Source organism: Panulirus ornatus, chromosome 63 (assembly GCF_036320965.1).
Source record: "Panulirus ornatus isolate Po-2019 chromosome 63, ASM3632096v1, whole genome shotgun sequence".
NCBI classification, from domain to species: Eukaryota; Metazoa; Arthropoda; class Malacostraca; order Decapoda; family Palinuridae; genus Panulirus; species Panulirus ornatus.
The window spans coordinates 2,375,700-2,394,338 of record NC_092286.1 but is presented as its reverse complement, the minus strand read 5'-3'; the positions used below and the strand labels follow the sequence as shown (position 1 = coordinate 2,394,338).

At 39.9% G+C, this 18,639-nt stretch overlaps 1 protein-coding gene across 1 annotated transcript in view; it reads right to left on the bottom strand.

The window, feature by feature from the left end:
- Positions 1–18,639, bottom strand: part of Cyfip (Cytoplasmic FMR1-interacting protein Sra-1) — a 262,708-nt gene that overhangs the window by 201,129 nt on the left and 42,940 nt on the right. Inside the window, 3 exon segments of the mRNA XM_071656579.1 lie at positions 4,013–4,197; positions 13,153–13,298; positions 15,811–15,992. Of these exon segments, the coding sequence (XP_071512680.1) occupies positions 4,013–4,197; positions 13,153–13,298; positions 15,811–15,992 (513 nt within the window).

Below are 18,639 nucleotides of genomic sequence, written 5' to 3'. Positions count from 1 at the left end.
TCTGCTATTTTCGGTATTTTACAATTCTGCCTACCATCAGTATCATTAATGTACATGAAAAATAGAACCAGTCCTGAGAATGATCCCTGTGGCACACCTTTTATTACATCTAACCAATGTAAGGCTTGACTATTGATAATGACTCTTCATTTGCAGCCATCTAACCAACATCCTAACCATCAAAGCACAACTTCATCTATACCATGTAACAACCGTGCTAGTAACCTTTGATGCAGAACTTTACCAAATGCTTTTGATAATCTTAAGAGATGACATTAACAGCTTTATGTTCATCATACATGTTCATTAAATCTTAAAAGAAATTAAGCAGATTTGACAAACATGAGAAAGTTCTTTAAAAACCATGTCGAGAATCGTTTATCAAGTTGTGGTCCTATAAATGGTTTACAATTTTGTCCTGAATGATGGTTCCTAACACTCTTGCAATGACAGATGTTAAGTTAATAGGCCAGGAATTTCCAGGTAGTGGCTATTGTCCATTTTGAAAATCAGCATAACACTGGCAAACTCCCATTCCTCTGGAACTTTAGTCATAGCAAGTGACTTCCAGAAAAGAGCAGTCAAAGGCTTAACTATCCCATATTTTTCTCTTTCATTGTCCTTACATTAAATTTATCAGCGCCTGGCATTTTGTTTACTTTCATTCAATTCACTGCCAGCAGTATATCTTCAGTTTTGGAGCCTCACTGCCTCTGGAAACTACACTGGAGTTGCCCTCTGCCAGTGACCTGTTAAGGGTGAGGCACAAAAGGCTAAGAAGCAGCACTGGAATCTACAAGTTATGCCAAGGGTTAAAAGAAAGCAAATGGGATGACTGGTGAGCGTAAAACAGAGGGAGATTGTGGAGAGGTTTAAAAGTTGTAGCGTGGATGTGCTAGGGATTTGGGAAATACAATCCTTGGGCAGACTGTGTGGAGTGAAAATGAAAATGATGAAAGCAAATTATGGGAGGGCATGGAAAGAGGTGCGGTATGGACAGGAATGAGTGAAAATTATCAGGAAGAGGAAAAGAAGGATGTGCAATTCTGATATCAAGAGTATGGGAGGGTGTTACACAGCATGGATGGAATGGATCAAAAATAGTGTGGGTGAAAGGAAAAAATGGGACTATGAAGTATGCATGGGTAAGTGTATATGTGCCTATGAATATGAAGACTGTATGAGGTAAGGATGGGATGAAACTTTTCTGGAGAAATATGAGTGACTATATAAACAGTTGTGAGAATGAGAGAAACATGGTCATATAAGGTGATATGAATGCAGAAATGGGATGTGATGAAACTGGTGAGATAGTTGGCAAATGGGGAATGCCTGGAGAAATGAGAATGGAAACTATCTTACGGATATTTGTGCTGAAAGGGGTTTATTCCTTGCAAACAACTTTTTTCAGCACAAGATGATCCACATATATTCATGGATGAGGGATGATGGAAGAGAAGAGCAAAAGGCTTTGATTGACTATGTGACAGTAGATGAAAGATTGAGAAAGGCTGTGCTGGATGCTAGAGTCATGAAAGGATTCTTTGGAGACCGACCATTTCGCAGTTCTTGTGTGGATGAGGATCAGGGAGAAGTGGAGGTATGGTGTAGGGAAGAATAGAGGTAAAATTATTGGCAACAAGATAATGAATCAGGAAAAATACAGGGAGGAGTATGAAAGGAAGGCAACTGAAAGCTTAGATGGAAGTGCAGTAAATGTGGGAATGCAGTCATGTGTGAATGAGGCATTTCAAATGTTTAGAGAAATACCAGTGAAGGTTGTGGAATCAGTAGTTAGATACAAGGTAGTGAGATACATGAATAAAATGGGCAATGCATGGTGGACAGAAGAGATTACAAGTGCTGTGGAAAAGAAGAAAAAGGCATATGGCAAACTGCTTAATAGGAATGTATGAGAGGAAGTTCAGCATAGGAAGGTAGAATACAACATATGTAAGCAGAAAGTTAAGAAACTGATAGAGGAAAGCAAAGAAAGAATAGAAGATTTTGGAAGAAAGTTAAGTGAAAAGTTTCAAGATAAGAAACTATATTGGAAGGAGGTGAAAAAGGAAAGAGGTGGCTATAAGAGTGGAAATGGTGATGTGAGAAGTGAGGAAGGGGAATTGCTGAATCAAAAAGAGGAAGTGAAAGGATGGAAAGAGTATTTTGGAGATCTGATGAATGTGGGAGGAGAGGCAGCAGTTGTTACATGCATGGGTATGGAGGAAGGAAGGAAGGGGATACAGGTGCAGGGGCCTGTAGTAAAAAGGTAGGTAAGAAGGACAATAATGAAGCTAAAGGTAGGAAAGACCTGGAGAGGATGGGATTAAGGCTAAAATGCTGAAGTATGGAGGAGAAAGTGTGATAGAAAGGATGCATCTTATATGTAATCTAGCATGGAAACAGAAGGTTGTGCCTGAGGACTGGGTGAAAGCTATTAGGGTTCCCTTATTCAAAGGAAAAGTCTGTTAAGTATACCAGGAAAAGTGTATGCAAGAATATTAATTGTGAGAGTGATAGTGATGACTGAATGCAAAAGTGAAGAGAAACGGGTTTTAGGAAGGTAGGGAATGTATGGATCAGATTTTTGCAATAAAGATGACTGTGGAAAAGCACTTAGCAAAAGGTAAGACGTTGTAAGTACCTTTATGGATCTGGAGAAAGCATGTGACAGATGATAGAGTCGAATGCTTTGTGGGATGTGTTAAAGTTATATGGTATTGGGAGACAACTGTTGGATGATGCAAAAGCCATCTATTGAGGAGCAAATGCATGTGTAAGAAAGGATGGAGAGCTGAGCAAAAGTTCTGGGATACATGTAGGTGTGAGGCAGGGCTGTGTGATGTCACTGTGGCTTTATAATATGTATATGGATGGAGTGACAAGAGAGATGAAAGAAAAACTAAGGAAAACAGGTGCAGAGATGGAGTGTGGTGGTGAGATATGGTGGCTTGTGGCAAGCCTGCTCGTGGATGATACTGTGTTGTTTGTGAAGAGTGAGGAGAAAATGCAGAATGTCGAAAGTGTGTTTTATGATATGTGAAAGGGGAGGAAACTGAAGGTGTTTAAAAGGAAACAGAATGAAAGTATAGATTTTGTAAAACCATACAGAGTGAAAGAAGAAAGTGTACTAAATTGTGCTGTGGATATGGGGGGAAAAAGACAGGAAGAAGGGAGGGAATCTAAGTATCTGGATGCCGTCTTGGGTAAGTGTGGTGATATGGAAGGAGAGATAAGGGAGAGAGCAGTGGAGGGTAGTAGAGTCATTGGGATCCTTACCAGAATAATGAAGGGTAGGCGTGTAAGTATGGAAGTGAAGAGATTAAGGGACAGCATATTCCTCCCAACCCTGATCTACGCAGCCAAAACATGGACATGGAATGTGGCTCAGAGGACAAAAATACCAGCTGTGGAAATGAGTTACTTGAGAAGAGCATTTGGTGTGACTAGATGGAATGAAGAAAGAAATGAAAGGGTCTATGAGAGATGTGGTATAGCAAGGATACAAAGGGAGTGAATTGTGGAGTGGTAGAATGGGTGAAACATAATACTTTGAGATGATTTGGGCATGTGGAAAGAATGTAAGACTGGGAATTTACAAGGAGAGTGTATGACAATGTGAGTGGAAGACCACCTGTGACATGGACAAACAGGATGGAGGAATATTGGAAGGAGGGAAACAGAGAAAGAATGTGTGGAATAGTGTATGCAAGGGAGGAATGTAAGGACAGGGATAAGCAGAGACTCTTCTGCCGTAGCTGCCCCCTGATGGGAGTTCCCGGAGGGAACGGGCATCAGAGATATAGAGAGTAAGACAGATCATAGTTTACTTTAACATACTGGCCATGGGCTGACATATAAAAGATCAAAAAGGAGGGGATGGTTGTTGTTGCAGACTGTTTGTACCTTATCTACCCCAATGAACCTGGAAAGTAATGATGACGACAGAAAGATAATTCACTTAATGCATTTCACAAATTGTCTCAATACAACAATGCCGACAAAGTCTTGCCTTAAAAATCTTGTCTATCTTATCCAGTTTTATCTTCTTCTTCTGGTCCAGTTTGTTGATGTTGCAGATATCTGAATCAATGAGGAACAAGCCAAAGCCCATCACTTTCACCAGCATTTGCTTCTCCTTGGGGGTCAAGTACATATGGTTTTCAAACATATGAACAGAGATATTTACCACATCACCTGAAGGAAATACAAAACTCATTATCAGAAAATTTACTGAGTCCTTCCTCATTACATCAAAGAGTAATACAGTCTTATCTAAGGATGACAGTATGGACTTTGCTTTAATTAAGTATGGGTAACTGTACAGTGGATAATGAGAAATAATAAATAAGCAAACAAAGAACTAGGCAATCAGATAAGAGGGAAAAGCAAATGCGAAAAAAGATAACCTTTTTTGGGGGGAATCTAGGCTGTCCCTGAGTGAGTGCATTTTTCCAATCTGACTTTGCTTGTTTGTTTAATGATGTAGCCATCTGATTATAATTATATTTCTACTGCAATGCATGCATATCTACAAATTTCTTGTACATTAACATAAATTAGTAAAAAAGACTGAGGGTCATAAAAGTGTACTGGCATATATAGAGAGCGAAACAAACAAACAAAAGTGCAGAGAATTTTAACAGATACACAAAGACAAAGATGGATATGCTAATATAATGCTGATAAAGCAGAGGAACATAGAGAAGGATCTTATCCATAAAATCCTCAAAATTTACCTGAAACACCTAAAAATATATTGCGTTATGCATTCTTTTCTGGTAAAACTGGAAAAGGCAAGCGAGTGGCACTGAAGCATCAGATAACATTAGAAATTATACATTGGTACAGATAACTTTAATATTTTCAATGTGCTGTTTAGTTCTAATACTATTATAATCTCTTACATTAACATGAATTGTAAGAGAAATACACAAGGTAGATGGAACATGAACTTAACAAAAGGTAGAAAAAACAACACTCTCATTTGGCTAAAGAATGTTACTACATCATTATACTACTTACAAACAGTTCCTTTTCTTTTGTTTATGGAGGGTAAGAAAGCATAGTTAAGTAAGTGCCCTAACAATGGCCATCTCCTATGCATTCTATACATACATACCTAACTTATATACTGCAGATGGGGTGTGTAATGTTAACGTGACTGCTTAATTTGTTTACAGATGGGATAGTGAGGGTGGCAAATACAAGGATCTTGGAGAGAAGGGCAGGTGTGCAATTTGTAAGGAGTGAGGTGGCCTTGGAAATGAATCAGCTGTTGCATGCTGATGACTCAGCACTGGTGGCACAGTAGTCAGAAATTGCAGAAGTTGGTGTCTGAGTTTGGAAGACTGTGTGAAAGGAAAAGGTCATGAGTAAATGTGAATGAAAGTAAGATTATAAGGTCTAGAGTGTAGAGAGATAGGTTACTTGGGGTATGAATTTGAATGGAGAAAGCTTGGAGGAAGTGGGGTGTTTTAGATACCTGGGAATGGACAAGGCAACAAATGAAAAAATGGAACAACCAAAACAAAGCTGCAAATCACACAAAATAGTGCATTCAAAACAAGCACTGGCTACCTTGCAACTACAAATACAAAACAATTTCACAGTGAAACAAAGATCCTCCCAATACAGTACTACCTCAACATGATTGGCACTCAATTCTTTGCAACAGCATAAGGCTCAGTCCTCTGTTCTTAATGCTACCTTGCTAATGCAGGAAATGGAGAATATGTATGAAAAAAATGAGAAAATCGGTGAAGAAGGCAAGATGGGAAGTAATATCAGGTAGAGGTGAAGTGAGAAGGAGATGGAGAGAGTATTTTGAAGGTTTGTTAAATGTGTTTGAAGATAGAGTAGCAGATATAGGTTGTTTTGGTCAGGGTGGTGTGTGAAGCGAGAGGGTCAGGGAGAATGGTTTGGTTAAGAGAGAAGAGGTAAAGCTTTGTGGGAGATGAAATCAGGCAAGGCGGCAGGTTTGGATGGTACTGCAGTGGAATTTATCAAAAAAGGGGGTGACTGTGTTTGTTGACAGGTTGGTAAAGATATTCACTATATGTATGGATCATGGTGAAGTGCTTGAGGATTGGCAGAATGCATGAATAGTGCCACTGCACAAAGGCAAAGGGGATAAAGGAGAGTGTTCAAACTACAGAGGCATAAGTTTGTTGAGTATTCCTGGGAAATTATATGGGAGGGTATTGAATGAAAGGGTGAAGGCATGTACAAAGCATCAGATTGGGGAAGAGCAGTGTGGTTTCAGAAGTGGTAGAGGATGTGTGGATCAGGTGCTTGCTTTGAAGAATGTATCCAATAAATACTTAGAAAAACAGATGGATTTGGAGAAGGCATATGATAAGAGTTGATGGAGATGCTTTGTGGAAGGTTTTAAGAGTATATGGTGTGGGAGTAAGTTGCTAGAAGCAGTGAAAAGGATGTAAGGCATGTGTACGAGTAGGAAGAGAGGAGAGTGATTGGTTCCTAGTGAAGGTCAGTCTGAGGCAGGGGTATGTGATGTCCCAAAGGTTGTTGAATTTGTTTGTGGATGGGGTAGTTAGGGAAGTAAATGCAAGAGTTCTGGAGAGAGGGGCGAGTATACAGTCTGTTGGGAATGAGAGGGTGTGGGAAGTAAGTCAGTTGTTGTTCGCCGATGATACTGCACTAGTGGCTGATTCGGGGGAGAAACTGCAGAAGTTGGTGACTGAGTCTGGTAAAGTGTGTCAAAGAAGAAAGTTGAGAGTAAATGTGAATAAGAGCAAGGTTATTAGGGTTAGTAGGGTTGAGGGAAAAGTTAAATGAGATGTAAATTTGAGAATAACTGGAGGAAGGAAGTGTTTTAGATATCTGGGAGTGGATTTAGCAGTGGATGGAACCATGGAAGCGGAAGTGAGTCAAAGGGTGGGGAAGAGCGCAAAGGTTCTGGGAGCAATGAAGAATGTGTGGAAGGAGAGAACGTTATCTCAGAAAGCAAAAATGGGCATGTCTGAAGGAAAAGTAGTTTCAACAATGTCATATGGTTGCAAGGGCTATAGATTCAGTTGTAAGGAGGGTAGATGTGTTGGAAATGAAATTTTCGAGGACAACATGTGATGTGAGATGGTTTGATCGAGTAAGTAATGAAAGGGTAAGAGAGATGTGTGGACATAAAAAAGTGTGCTTGTGAGAACAGTAGAGAGCGTATTGAAATGGTTTGGTCACAATGAGAGAATGAGAAAAAATTGACAAAGAGGATATATGTGTCAGAGGTGGAGGGAACAAAGAGAAGCATGAGACCAAATTGGAGGTATAAGGATGGAGTGAAAAAGATTTTGAGCAATCGGGGCCTGAACATACAAGAGGGTGAGAGGCAAAAAAAGGAATAGAGAGAATTGGAACAGTGTGGTATACCAGGGTCAATGTGCTATCAATGGACTGAACCAGGGCATGTGAAGCATCTGGGGTAATCCATGGAAAGGTTTGTGGGGCCTGGATGTGGAAAGGGAGCTGTGGTTTCGGTGCATTGCACATGACAGCTAGAGACTGAGTGTGAGCAAAAGTGGCCTTTTTTTGCCTGTTTTCTTGGCACTATCTCACTGAAGCTGGGGGTAGCGATGCTATTTCCTGTGAGGCGGTGTAGCGATGGAAATGGATGACGGCAAGAATGAACATGTACGTGTATACATGTATATGTCTGTATATGTGTATATGCATGTATATGTTAATATGTATATGTATGCATATAATATGTATATGTATACATATACATAAGGTGCGCGATTCTATGCACTATGTTCACATGTATATGTATGTATATATGTGTGTATGGACGATTATGTGTGTATGTGTATATGAGTGGAAGGGCCATCCTTCGTCTGTTTCCTGGCACCACCTCGCTGACATGGGAAATAGTGATTAAGTTTAATAAATAAATATCAATATAGATAAATATGGTAGGCGGAAGACTGGAAGATGACAGACTTTAGGTTACTGGGAGCTAACTTAGGTAAGTTTGGTGATATGGAAGGAGAAATAAGAAAGTGAGCAGTACAAGATAAAAGTCATTGGGACCCTTAATAGAATAATGAAGGGTAGAGGTGTGAGGCAGAAACATAGACTTGGAACGAGTCACAGAGGTCAAGAATCCAGACTGTGGAAATGAGCTATTTGACAAGAGAATGCAGTGTGACTAGATGGAACGAAGGAAGAAATAAGGGGGGTATATGAGATATGTGGTATGGCAGGGAATGCAAAGGGATGAATTGTGAAGTGGTAGAGTTGGTGAAACATACTACTTTGAGGTGGTTTGAGCATGTTGAAAGAATGCAAGATGGTGAGTTTTTAAGGAAAATGTAAGATATTACAAATAAAGTGGTTGGTGTGAGAGGAAGACCTCCTGTAACATGAGGAAAAAGAATGGAAGAATACTGGAGGAAGAGAATGGTGGAGGAAAGCATGGAATAGTTTATGCATGGGAGGCGTGTAAGGAAAGGGATAAACGGAGACTCTTTTGTCGAGGCCAACAATTTGATAGAGTTCCCGGAGGGAACTGTTATCAAAGATATAGATATATATAGATAGGTATGGCAGGGAATGCAAAGGGGATGAATTATAGAGTGGCACAGTGGATGAAACATACTTCTTTGTGGTTTTGCGTGGTTTTTCATTTTGGAAACAATGCAAGATAGGGGGGTTTACAAGGAGACAATTACAGCACAATTAAAGAGTTTGCTGAGAGTCGAAGACCACCTGCGACATGGGGAAATACAGGGCTATATGGAGACTCTTTTGCCACACACATCCCCTTGTTGGGGGTTCCCAGAGGGAACAGGCATCAGAGATATAGATAGACAGCATAAGAGATAGCCATTCCTAGGGCATTCATTTGCCCATGTTGTCTCATCTACCACAAAAAAACTTTCATGAATAGTATAGTAGGAAAATAGTATATACAATGCTATTGCTTTTATATTTGGCACATCATAAATGGAATCTATCAACAAATCTTCAAGCAAACACACATATAGACTGGAGGATGTGTTGGTAAATTTCATTCATGACAAGCCAAATACAAAAACAGCTCTATCGGACCATAGCCCTAATTGAATATATTTAAGGTCAGGTGGGTACCATGTTCCTCAGATGCCAGTGAGTCAGATGTTGCCCCTTAAGACATGGAATTTCCATGCAATTCTTTAAGTTGGAATTTTATCTATTCATCACTCGTCCCTAAACATATCTTTGTCACATGCATATCTTATATTCCATCTGATTCTTTCTTAATGTTATATCAAATACTGAATATAAATAATAATACAAATGTTAAAAAAATAACTAAATCTTTTAAGATAAATAATAATACAATTGTTACAAAAATAACTAAATCTTTATATCTCATAAGAGGGCATAGAAAATTTTACCTTTACTTGCTATTATACCCCCAAAGACGTTTGGCCATTCAATGGCAACGTCCGACCACATTTTGACAGTCTTTCCTTGCCTTAAAACCTGAAGCCTTTACATCAAACTTCATCAGATATGTTTTTTAACTTTGAAAGTGTGAAACATGACACACCACATGGTGGTAAAATATATCAATGTGAACCACTATCCCAATCCCCTCTCTAGTTCACAAGAAGCAGAAAAGTGTGAAAAGCTGCTCTTCAAGCAGGGCCCTAGTAAGTGATTTATGGGAGAGCAATGCAGTATCATGATATCAAGGACTGGGCACTAGGGTACAGCCTTAGCACGTGATTGCAAAAGTGTGTTTGAGTAGCTTTGTCACCTCACCCTTCAACATATTTCGTAATTATCCATGGCTGTGGCATCACTCGTGTATTTTTCTGCTGTGGCATCACTCGTGTACATTTTTATTTCACTGATGTCACTCATACAAATTCAAATGCTTTATATCTAAGGTACAATGCATAATAATCTCCATTTGAGCATAATAATCTCCAGTGAATTGAAATACACTCTTTTATACACAATTTTATCAGTTCAATGAAAACAGACTTTGAAACAGGTAAATAAATATCATCCAAAACATCAAAAATTTGGTATGGCAATGGGTAACCCTCTTTTACCTGTACTAAGTAATCTTTATATGGAATTTTTTTAAACAGAATCACTAAAGGATACCTTACCTTCTAATGCAATTTGGTTTAGGTATGTAGATGATGCTCTTTCTGTTTGGCCAACAAATGAAAGTTTACAAATATTGCTCCCCTTACTTAAACATTTAGTATCTTCCATCAAATTTACTATAGAAAATGAAAATAATGGTATGTTACCATTTTTAGATTGCATGATCCAGAGGCAAGGAAACAAGTTTAAGTTTACCATATACAAAAAACCTACCAATGTATGCTCTTATATCCATAATCACTCATCTCAACATGACACAGTTAAATCATCATCATTTCAATCTATATTCCTTAGGGCATTGCGTATTTGCAGTCCAGAGTATATTGATAATGAGTTTGAGAAGATATATTCTATTGGATCTAGGTTAAAGTACCCTAGATCTTGATTGATAAATCCCTCAAGTTAGCAAAGAAATCATTCAATAGAGTTGAGCCCAAACCTCCCATTGACACCAAGAATCTTTTAGTTCTTCCTTTTAATAACAATTTTACTTTACTTCCCATCTTGCTTAAATTCTTCAATGTAAATGTTGCACACAGTAACAATAATACTATAAAGAATATCTTAATCAGGAACTCACCAGAAAATTCTCATGGGTGCATCTACAAGCCCTCTCATCCACAACAGACTGCATACTTACCCCTCTCTCCAAAACTATTGCATTTACCTCCCTAACAGCCCCATCCATAAACAAATCAAACAGCCATGGAGACATCACTCATCCCTGCCGCAAACTGATATTCACTGGGAACCAATCACTTTCCTCTCTTCGTACTTGTACACATGCCTTATATCCTTGGTAAAAAGTTTTGTTGCTTCTAGCAGAGTATATATGTATCAGAAGCAGAGGGAACGAGGAGAACTGGGAGACCAAACTGGAGGTGGAATGATGGAGTGAAAAGGATGTTGAGTGATCGGGGCCTGAACATACAGGAGGGTGAAAGGCTTGCAAGGTGTAAAGTGAATTGCAACAATGTGGTATACAGGGGTCGATGTGCTGAAAATGGATTGAACCAGGGCATGTAAAGCATCTGGGGTAAACTATGGAAAGTTTTGAGGGACCTGGATGTGGAAAGGTAGCTGTGGTTTCGGTGCATTACGCATGACAGTTAGAGACTGAGTGTGAACAAATGTGGCCCTTTTTGTCTTTTCCTGGTGCTACCTCAAGCATGCATGGTGCAATGGCTGGGAGCGATAGTGTTGGCGGTGATATTCCATGTGTGGCGGGGTGGCGACAGGAATGGATAAAGGCAGCAAGTTTGAATATGCACATGTGTATATATATATATGTCTGTGTATGTATATGTATGTATACATTGAAATGTATAGGTATCTATATGTGCGCGTGTGGGCATTTATGTATATACATGTGTATGTGGGTGGGTTGGGCCATTCTTTCATTTGTTTCCTTGCACAACCTTCCTAATGCGGGAGACGGCGATTATGTATAATAATAATAATAATAATAATAATAATAGTAATAATAATAAAGTGTAAAGTGTGTGAAAAAAGAAAGCTGAGAGTAAATGTGAATAAGAGCAAGGTTATTAGGTACTGTAGGGTTGAGGGACAAGTCAACTGGGAGGTGAGTTTGAATGGAGAAAAATTAGAGGAAGTGAAGTGTTTTAGATATCTGGGAGTGGATTTGGCAGCAGATGGAACCACGGAAGCGGAAGTGAATCATAGGGTTTGGGAGGGGGCAAAAGTTCTGGGGGCGTTGTGTGGAAGTCTAGAACATTATCTAGGAGCAAAAATGGGTATGTTTGAAGGAATAGTGGTTCCAACAATATTATATGGTTGCGAGGCGTGGACTATAGATAGAGTTGTGCGCAGGAGGGTGGATGTGCTGGAAATGAGATGTTTGAGGACAATAGGTGGTGTGAGGTGGTTTGATCGAGTAAGTAATAATAGGGTAAGAGAGATGTGTGGTAATAAAAAGAGTGTGGTTGAGAGAGCAGAAGAGGGTGTTTTGAAATGGTTTGGTCACATGGAGAAAATGAGTGGGGAAACATTGACCGAGAGGATATATGAGTCAGAGGTGGAGGGAATGAGAAGTGAGAGACCAAATTGGAGGTGGAAAGATGGAGTGAAAAAGATTTTGAGTGATCGGGACCTAAACATGTAGGAGGTGAAAGGCGGGCAGGGAATAGACTGAATTGGAATGATGTGGTATACCAGGGTCGACGTGCTGTCAATGGATTGAACCAGAGCATGTGAAGCGTCTGGGGTAAACCATGGAAAGTTCTGTGGGGCATGGATGTGGAAAGGGAGCTGTGGTTTCAGTGCATTATTACATGACAGCTAGAGAATGAGTGTGAACGAATGGGGCCTTTGTTGTCTTCCTAGCGCTACCTCGCACACATGAGGGGGGGGGGATGTTATTCCATGTGTGGCAAGGGGGGGATGTTATTCCATGTGTGGCAAGGTGGCGATGGGAATGAATAAAGGCAGTGTGAATTGTGTGCATGTGTATATATGTATGTGTCTGTGTGTGCATATATATATATATATATGTGTCCAAATGCTCCTACCCAAATGTTCCTACCTACTACTTTCATCTACTGCTCCTACCATTTTGCCAAAAGGCTGGGCTTGCACACAGCACTCACCACAAGAAAATCTAGAGTTACAAAGAATGAGCTGTGTGAGTTAAGTGTTGCAAGTGCTAAGAGTGACAATGGAAGATTGTGTGTTTGTTGACAGAATGCATGTAGTCCACATGTGGATGAGGCAGAAAGAAAAGACAGCTAATTGGATCAAAGGAGTGCAACTAGACAACCACTGAAGTGCTAATCACTATGCAGCCATCACTAACCCTCCTGATACCCAGGCAGATAGTAGTATACCTCCCTGGTCATTGGCTGTCTACCAACTACTACCTACCAAGTGAGTCAATATCATATAAGATTTCCACTCTGATTAAAGAGTTAAAGAAAAGCAGAGAATGCTGGCACATGCATGAATACATCTTTATATTACTTAAGTCACCAAACCTGAAACAGATGATAACCTAAAAATCATACTTACATAGAAGATCCTCATAAGATGGGATTGCTGTAAGTTTTTCCTTGAGGGTGTCACGAATTTTGTTCTGAGTTGCAAGGAACATTGAGAGATTCTGTGACTCCTGAAGAGACTGTGTATCGCTCATTACCTTAAGGAACTGTGCAGCCCTGATGGAATATATAAACATGAATAGTAAAGAATTATTCTAAAACATAAAGATATCCTATCTCTATTTCCTCATATCAAAGCCAACAATCATAAACAGAGGTCTATGGTCATGAATGAAACATAAAGAAAAAGAATTATAAGAAAGTGTGAGCTTTTGAGGATGTGGAAAACTTGCCTCTTAAAACATGGCAGGTCAAAGTTGTTCACAAAAACATGAGACAGAAAAGAGTTCCAAAGTTCATGGAGTACGAAAAGAAACAAGTATCAGAATGGTACACCCTTGCTTTGCCAACAGCCACACAGTAACCACACGATGCAGTGGCATGCCAAGAACAGTATGGTCAAGTCAACAGAACAGGAATAAAAGATGCTTGCATCTGGGCACTGAAACCAAAGTGGTACCTACATATCAAAGAAAGATAGCCAACAGCATGGAACTGAAACACTTGTTCAAGTTTCTGAAAAAAATTCAGGAGTGTTCATGAGCTTTATACTTCTCAAGACCCAACCTAGACTTGCTTGAAATGTCTTCACTGCTCTTTCTTCCACTGCCTAGTTATCAATTATACTATGGGCCACTTTTTGGTAACATAAGCATGCTGATGGGAACATTTTCATGAATTTGATGCCTGATCCATGCACTCAACATTTACTTTTCTCCAAAGTCAAACTTCGAGAATATGAGACCTTAGATGCACTGATTAATGTTCTACTCTTGGCTCTCTCGTAGATTTTCTCTGCACTATTATGCAGTCTGTAAAGTAGATGCACTAAGTCCAAGGGCAAGTTTCATAAGAGCACAAAATACAATTGTACACTGTGACTATAAGCTGTAACCATGGCATGAATACATGTGCTTCTTGCAAGGTGATGGCAACACCACATCACTGTGCTGCCAGTCCAATGATGATTGCGTTATTCCAAACTTAAGCCTGTGTGAATATAAAAAAAGTGTAAATTGACTGTGTCCACTATTCTAAAAATGGTATAAATCAAACACATGGAAACTGAAAGGTACCCATATTTCAGACTCCCATGGTGTAGCAGTTACCATTCCTGACCATAACTCATTCACAGGCTGTCCAGGATCGAATGCATAGGTTCAAATCCTGGATGCAGCAGTTGATCCACAGTCAACCAGCTGCTCATCCACCCCTAAGGGTTGGTTAGTAAAATGGGTACCAGGGTCAGGCTAAAGTATTTGGCATTTATGGATCTGGAGAAGGCATATGATATGGTTGATAGAGATGCTTTGCAGAAGACCTTAAAGAGTATATGGTGTGAGAGGTAACAGACAGGAAATAGTTGAAGAACGACCCATCTACTTATATATACATATACATATACATATATACATAAATGCACATATATGTACATATACATACATATACATATCAACATATACACGTATAAATACTTATACATACACATACACAGACATTTACAAATATACACATGCACATATTCATACTTACTTGCCTTCATCCATTCCTGGTGCCACCTCACCCCACAGAAAACAGCATTGCCACCCCCTGCATCAGTGAGGTAGTGGCAAGAAAACACATAAAAAAGTCCATATTCATTCACACTCAGTCTCTACCTGTCACGTGTAATACGTCAAAACTACAGCTCCCTATCCACATCCAGGCCCCACATATCTTTCCATAGTTTGCCCCAGATGTTTCACATGCCCTGGTTCACTCCAGAGACAGCACATCGACCCTAGTATACCACATCATTCCAATTCACTCTATTCCTTGCACGCCTCTCACCATCCTGCACGTTCAGGCCCCAACTGCTCAAAATCTTTTTCACTCCGTCCTTCCACCTCCAATTTGGTCTCCCGCTTCTTCTTGTTCCCTCCACTTCTGACACATATATCCTCTTTGTCAATCTTTCCTCACTAATTCTCTCCATATGTCCAAACAATTTCAACACATCCTCTTTTGCTCTCTCAACCACACTCTTTCTATTACCACACATCTCTCTTATCATTCATTTACTTACTCGATCAAACCACTTCACACCACACATTGTTCTCAAATATTTCACTTCCAATACATCCACCCTCCTCCATACAGCCAGAGAAAAACTGAAGGCACACCAGGGATACAAGATCCAGCAATAGCTGTGGTAGAAATATCAAAGATCTAAGCATTAACTGATTGGCAGAAGAGTCCTGGTGATCATTGTTCAGGTTCACTCACCTGTGGCAGACAAAAGGGGGAATTCTAATTAATTCCCCCCCAGTATGGCCAGGAATTAATTGGAATTAAACCACCTGTAAACTAGTGGTCACTCTATATGCTCATGAGCTTGCCCATTGCTGAGAAAAATGCAAAGGCCACCTATATATGGGCAATAAATGACATGAAGATGAGATAATCATTCATTTGATATAATGCTAATATCAACATAATTAAATCAAACAGTATTCACTTTCCATAGGATAAGCAGTCAGTTCCAACAAAAATCACTCAATATCAAAGTGAATAAACAAAAAGTAATCACCTTCTGTATGTTGAGTAATCATTCTTTACACTAGACTTCATGTTCTTTAGTTCATCCAAAACTGCAAACATATTAATAAATTTTCCAAGGGTAAGTAGATATGCTTCAGATACAAAATCCTTTCTCTTCTCCTGGTGGCACAGCCGTTTTACTTGAGTGCAGAAAACATCAATAGCCTTGCGCTGTTGAAGTAAAGAATCAATAATGAAAATACAATAAAATTATTAAGATAGAAGACATCAACTTATCCCCTAGGACAAAGACAATACTACCCACCTATCTCCTTTATGTCACAGAAGGCAACTAACATGGGAGAAAGAGGGGAAATGAAAATCCCCCTCTTCTGTATTGCCACTTTCCAAAAGAAAGAACAGGAGCTAAATGAATATCTTTTTCTCAAAGGATACATCTGGGGTGTATAATTGCCAACCCATCACAAATGAAATAGCACCCCTCTCACCCTTGTATGCGCACCAAGTAGCACGAGGAAAAGACAACAAAGGCCACATTCATTTACACTCAGTCACTAGCTCTCATGTGTAATGCACCAAAACCACAGCTCCCTTTTCACATCCAGGCCCCACAGAACTTTCCATGGTTTACCTCAGACGCTTCACATGCCCTGGCTCAATCCAATGACAGCATGTCGACCCTGGTATACCACATCGTTCCAATTCACTCTATTCCTTGCCACCTTTCACCCTCCTGTATGTTCAGGCCCCGATCGCTCAGAACCTTTTTCACTCCATCCCTCTACCTCCAATTTGGTCTCCCACTTCTCTTTCCCTCCACCTCTGACACATATATCCTCTTTGTCAATCTTTCCTCACTCATTCTCTCCATGTGACCAAACCATTTCACTACACCCTCTTCTGCTCTCTCAACCACACTCTTTTTATTACCACACATCTCTCTTACTCTTTCATTACTTACTCGATCAAACCACCTCACACCACATATTGTCCTCAAACATCTCATTTCCAACACATCCACCCTCCTCCACACAAGCCTATCTATAATCAATGCCTCGCAAACATAAAACATTGTTGGAACCACTATTCCTTCAAACATAGCCATTTTTGCTTTCCGAGATAATGTTCTCGCCTTCCACACATTCTTCAACGCTCCCACAACCTTCACCCCTCCCCCACCCGTAACTCACTTACGCTTCCATGGTTCCATCCACTGCCAAATCCACTCCCAGATATCTAAAGCACTTCACTTCCTCGAGATTTTCTCCATTCAAACATACCTCCCAATTAACATGTCTCTCAACCCTACTGAACCTAATAACCTTGCTCTTATTCACATTTACTCTCAGCTTTCTTCTTTCACACACTTTACCAAACTCAGTCACTAGCTTTTGCAGTCTCTCACCTGAATCAGCCACCAGCTCTGTATAATAAGCAAAAAACAACTGACTCACTTCCCAAGCCCTCTCAACCACAACAGACTGCATACTTGACTCTCTCTCAAAAACTCTTCCATTCATCTCCGTAAAAACCCCATCCATAAACAAATTAAACAACCATGGAGACATCACACACCCCTGCCGCAAACCGACATTCACTGGGAACCAATCACTTTCCTCTCTTCCTACTCATACACATGCCTTACATCCTCAATAAGATCCTTTCAATGCTTCTAACAACTTACCTCCCAAACCATATACTCTTAATACCTTCCACAGAGCATCTCTATCAACTCAATCATATGCCTTCTCCAGATCCATAAATGCTACATACATATCCATTTGTTTTTCTAAGTATTTCTCACATACATACTTCAAAGTAAACACCTGATCCACACATCCTCTACCACTTCTGAAACCACACTGCTCTTCCCCAGTCTGATGCTCTGTACATGGCTTCACCCTCTCAATCAATAACCTCCCCATATAACTTCCCAGGAATACTCAACAAACTTATAATTCTTTAATTTGAACACCTAACTTTATCCCCTTTGCCTTTGTACAATGGCTTTACCCAAGCATTCCCCCAATCCTCAGGCACTTCACCATGAACCATACATACATTGAATATCCTCACTAACCAGTCAACAACACAATCACCCCCTTTTCTAATAAATTCCACTGCAATACCATCTAAACCCACTGCCTTGCCGGCTTTCATCTTCCACAAAGCTTTCACCATCTCTTCTCTGTTTACCAAATCATTCTCCCTAACCCTCTCACTTCACACACCACCTCGACCAAAACACCGTATATCTGCCACTCTTTCATCTAACACATTCAATAAACCTTCAAAATACTCACTACATCTCCTCACATCACCACTACTTATTACCTACCCATTAGCCACCTTCACCAATGTTCCCATTTGTTCTCTTGTCTTAGGCACTTTATTTACCTCCTTCCAAAACATCTTTTTATTCTCCCTAAAACTTAATGATACTCCCTCACCCTAAATCTTATTTGCCCTCTTTTTCACCTCTTGCACCTTTCTCTTGACCTCCTGCCTCCCAGTCATTTGCACTATTTCCCTGCAAAATGACTCCTTCCAAAACATCTTTTTATTCTCCCTAAAACTTAATGATACTCTCTCACCCTAACTCTCATTTGCCCTCTTTTTCACCTCTTGCACCTTTCTCTTGACCTCCTGTATCCCAGTCATTTGCACTATTTCCCTGCAAAAATTGTTCAAATGCCTCTCTCTTCTCTTTCACTGATAATCTTACTTCTTTATGCCACCACTCACTACCCTTTCTTATCTGCCCACCTCCCATGCTTCTCATGCTACAAGCATCTTTTGCTCACATTTATTATCCCTGGGAATAGGGAATTAAGAACACTTCACATGTATTCCCTGC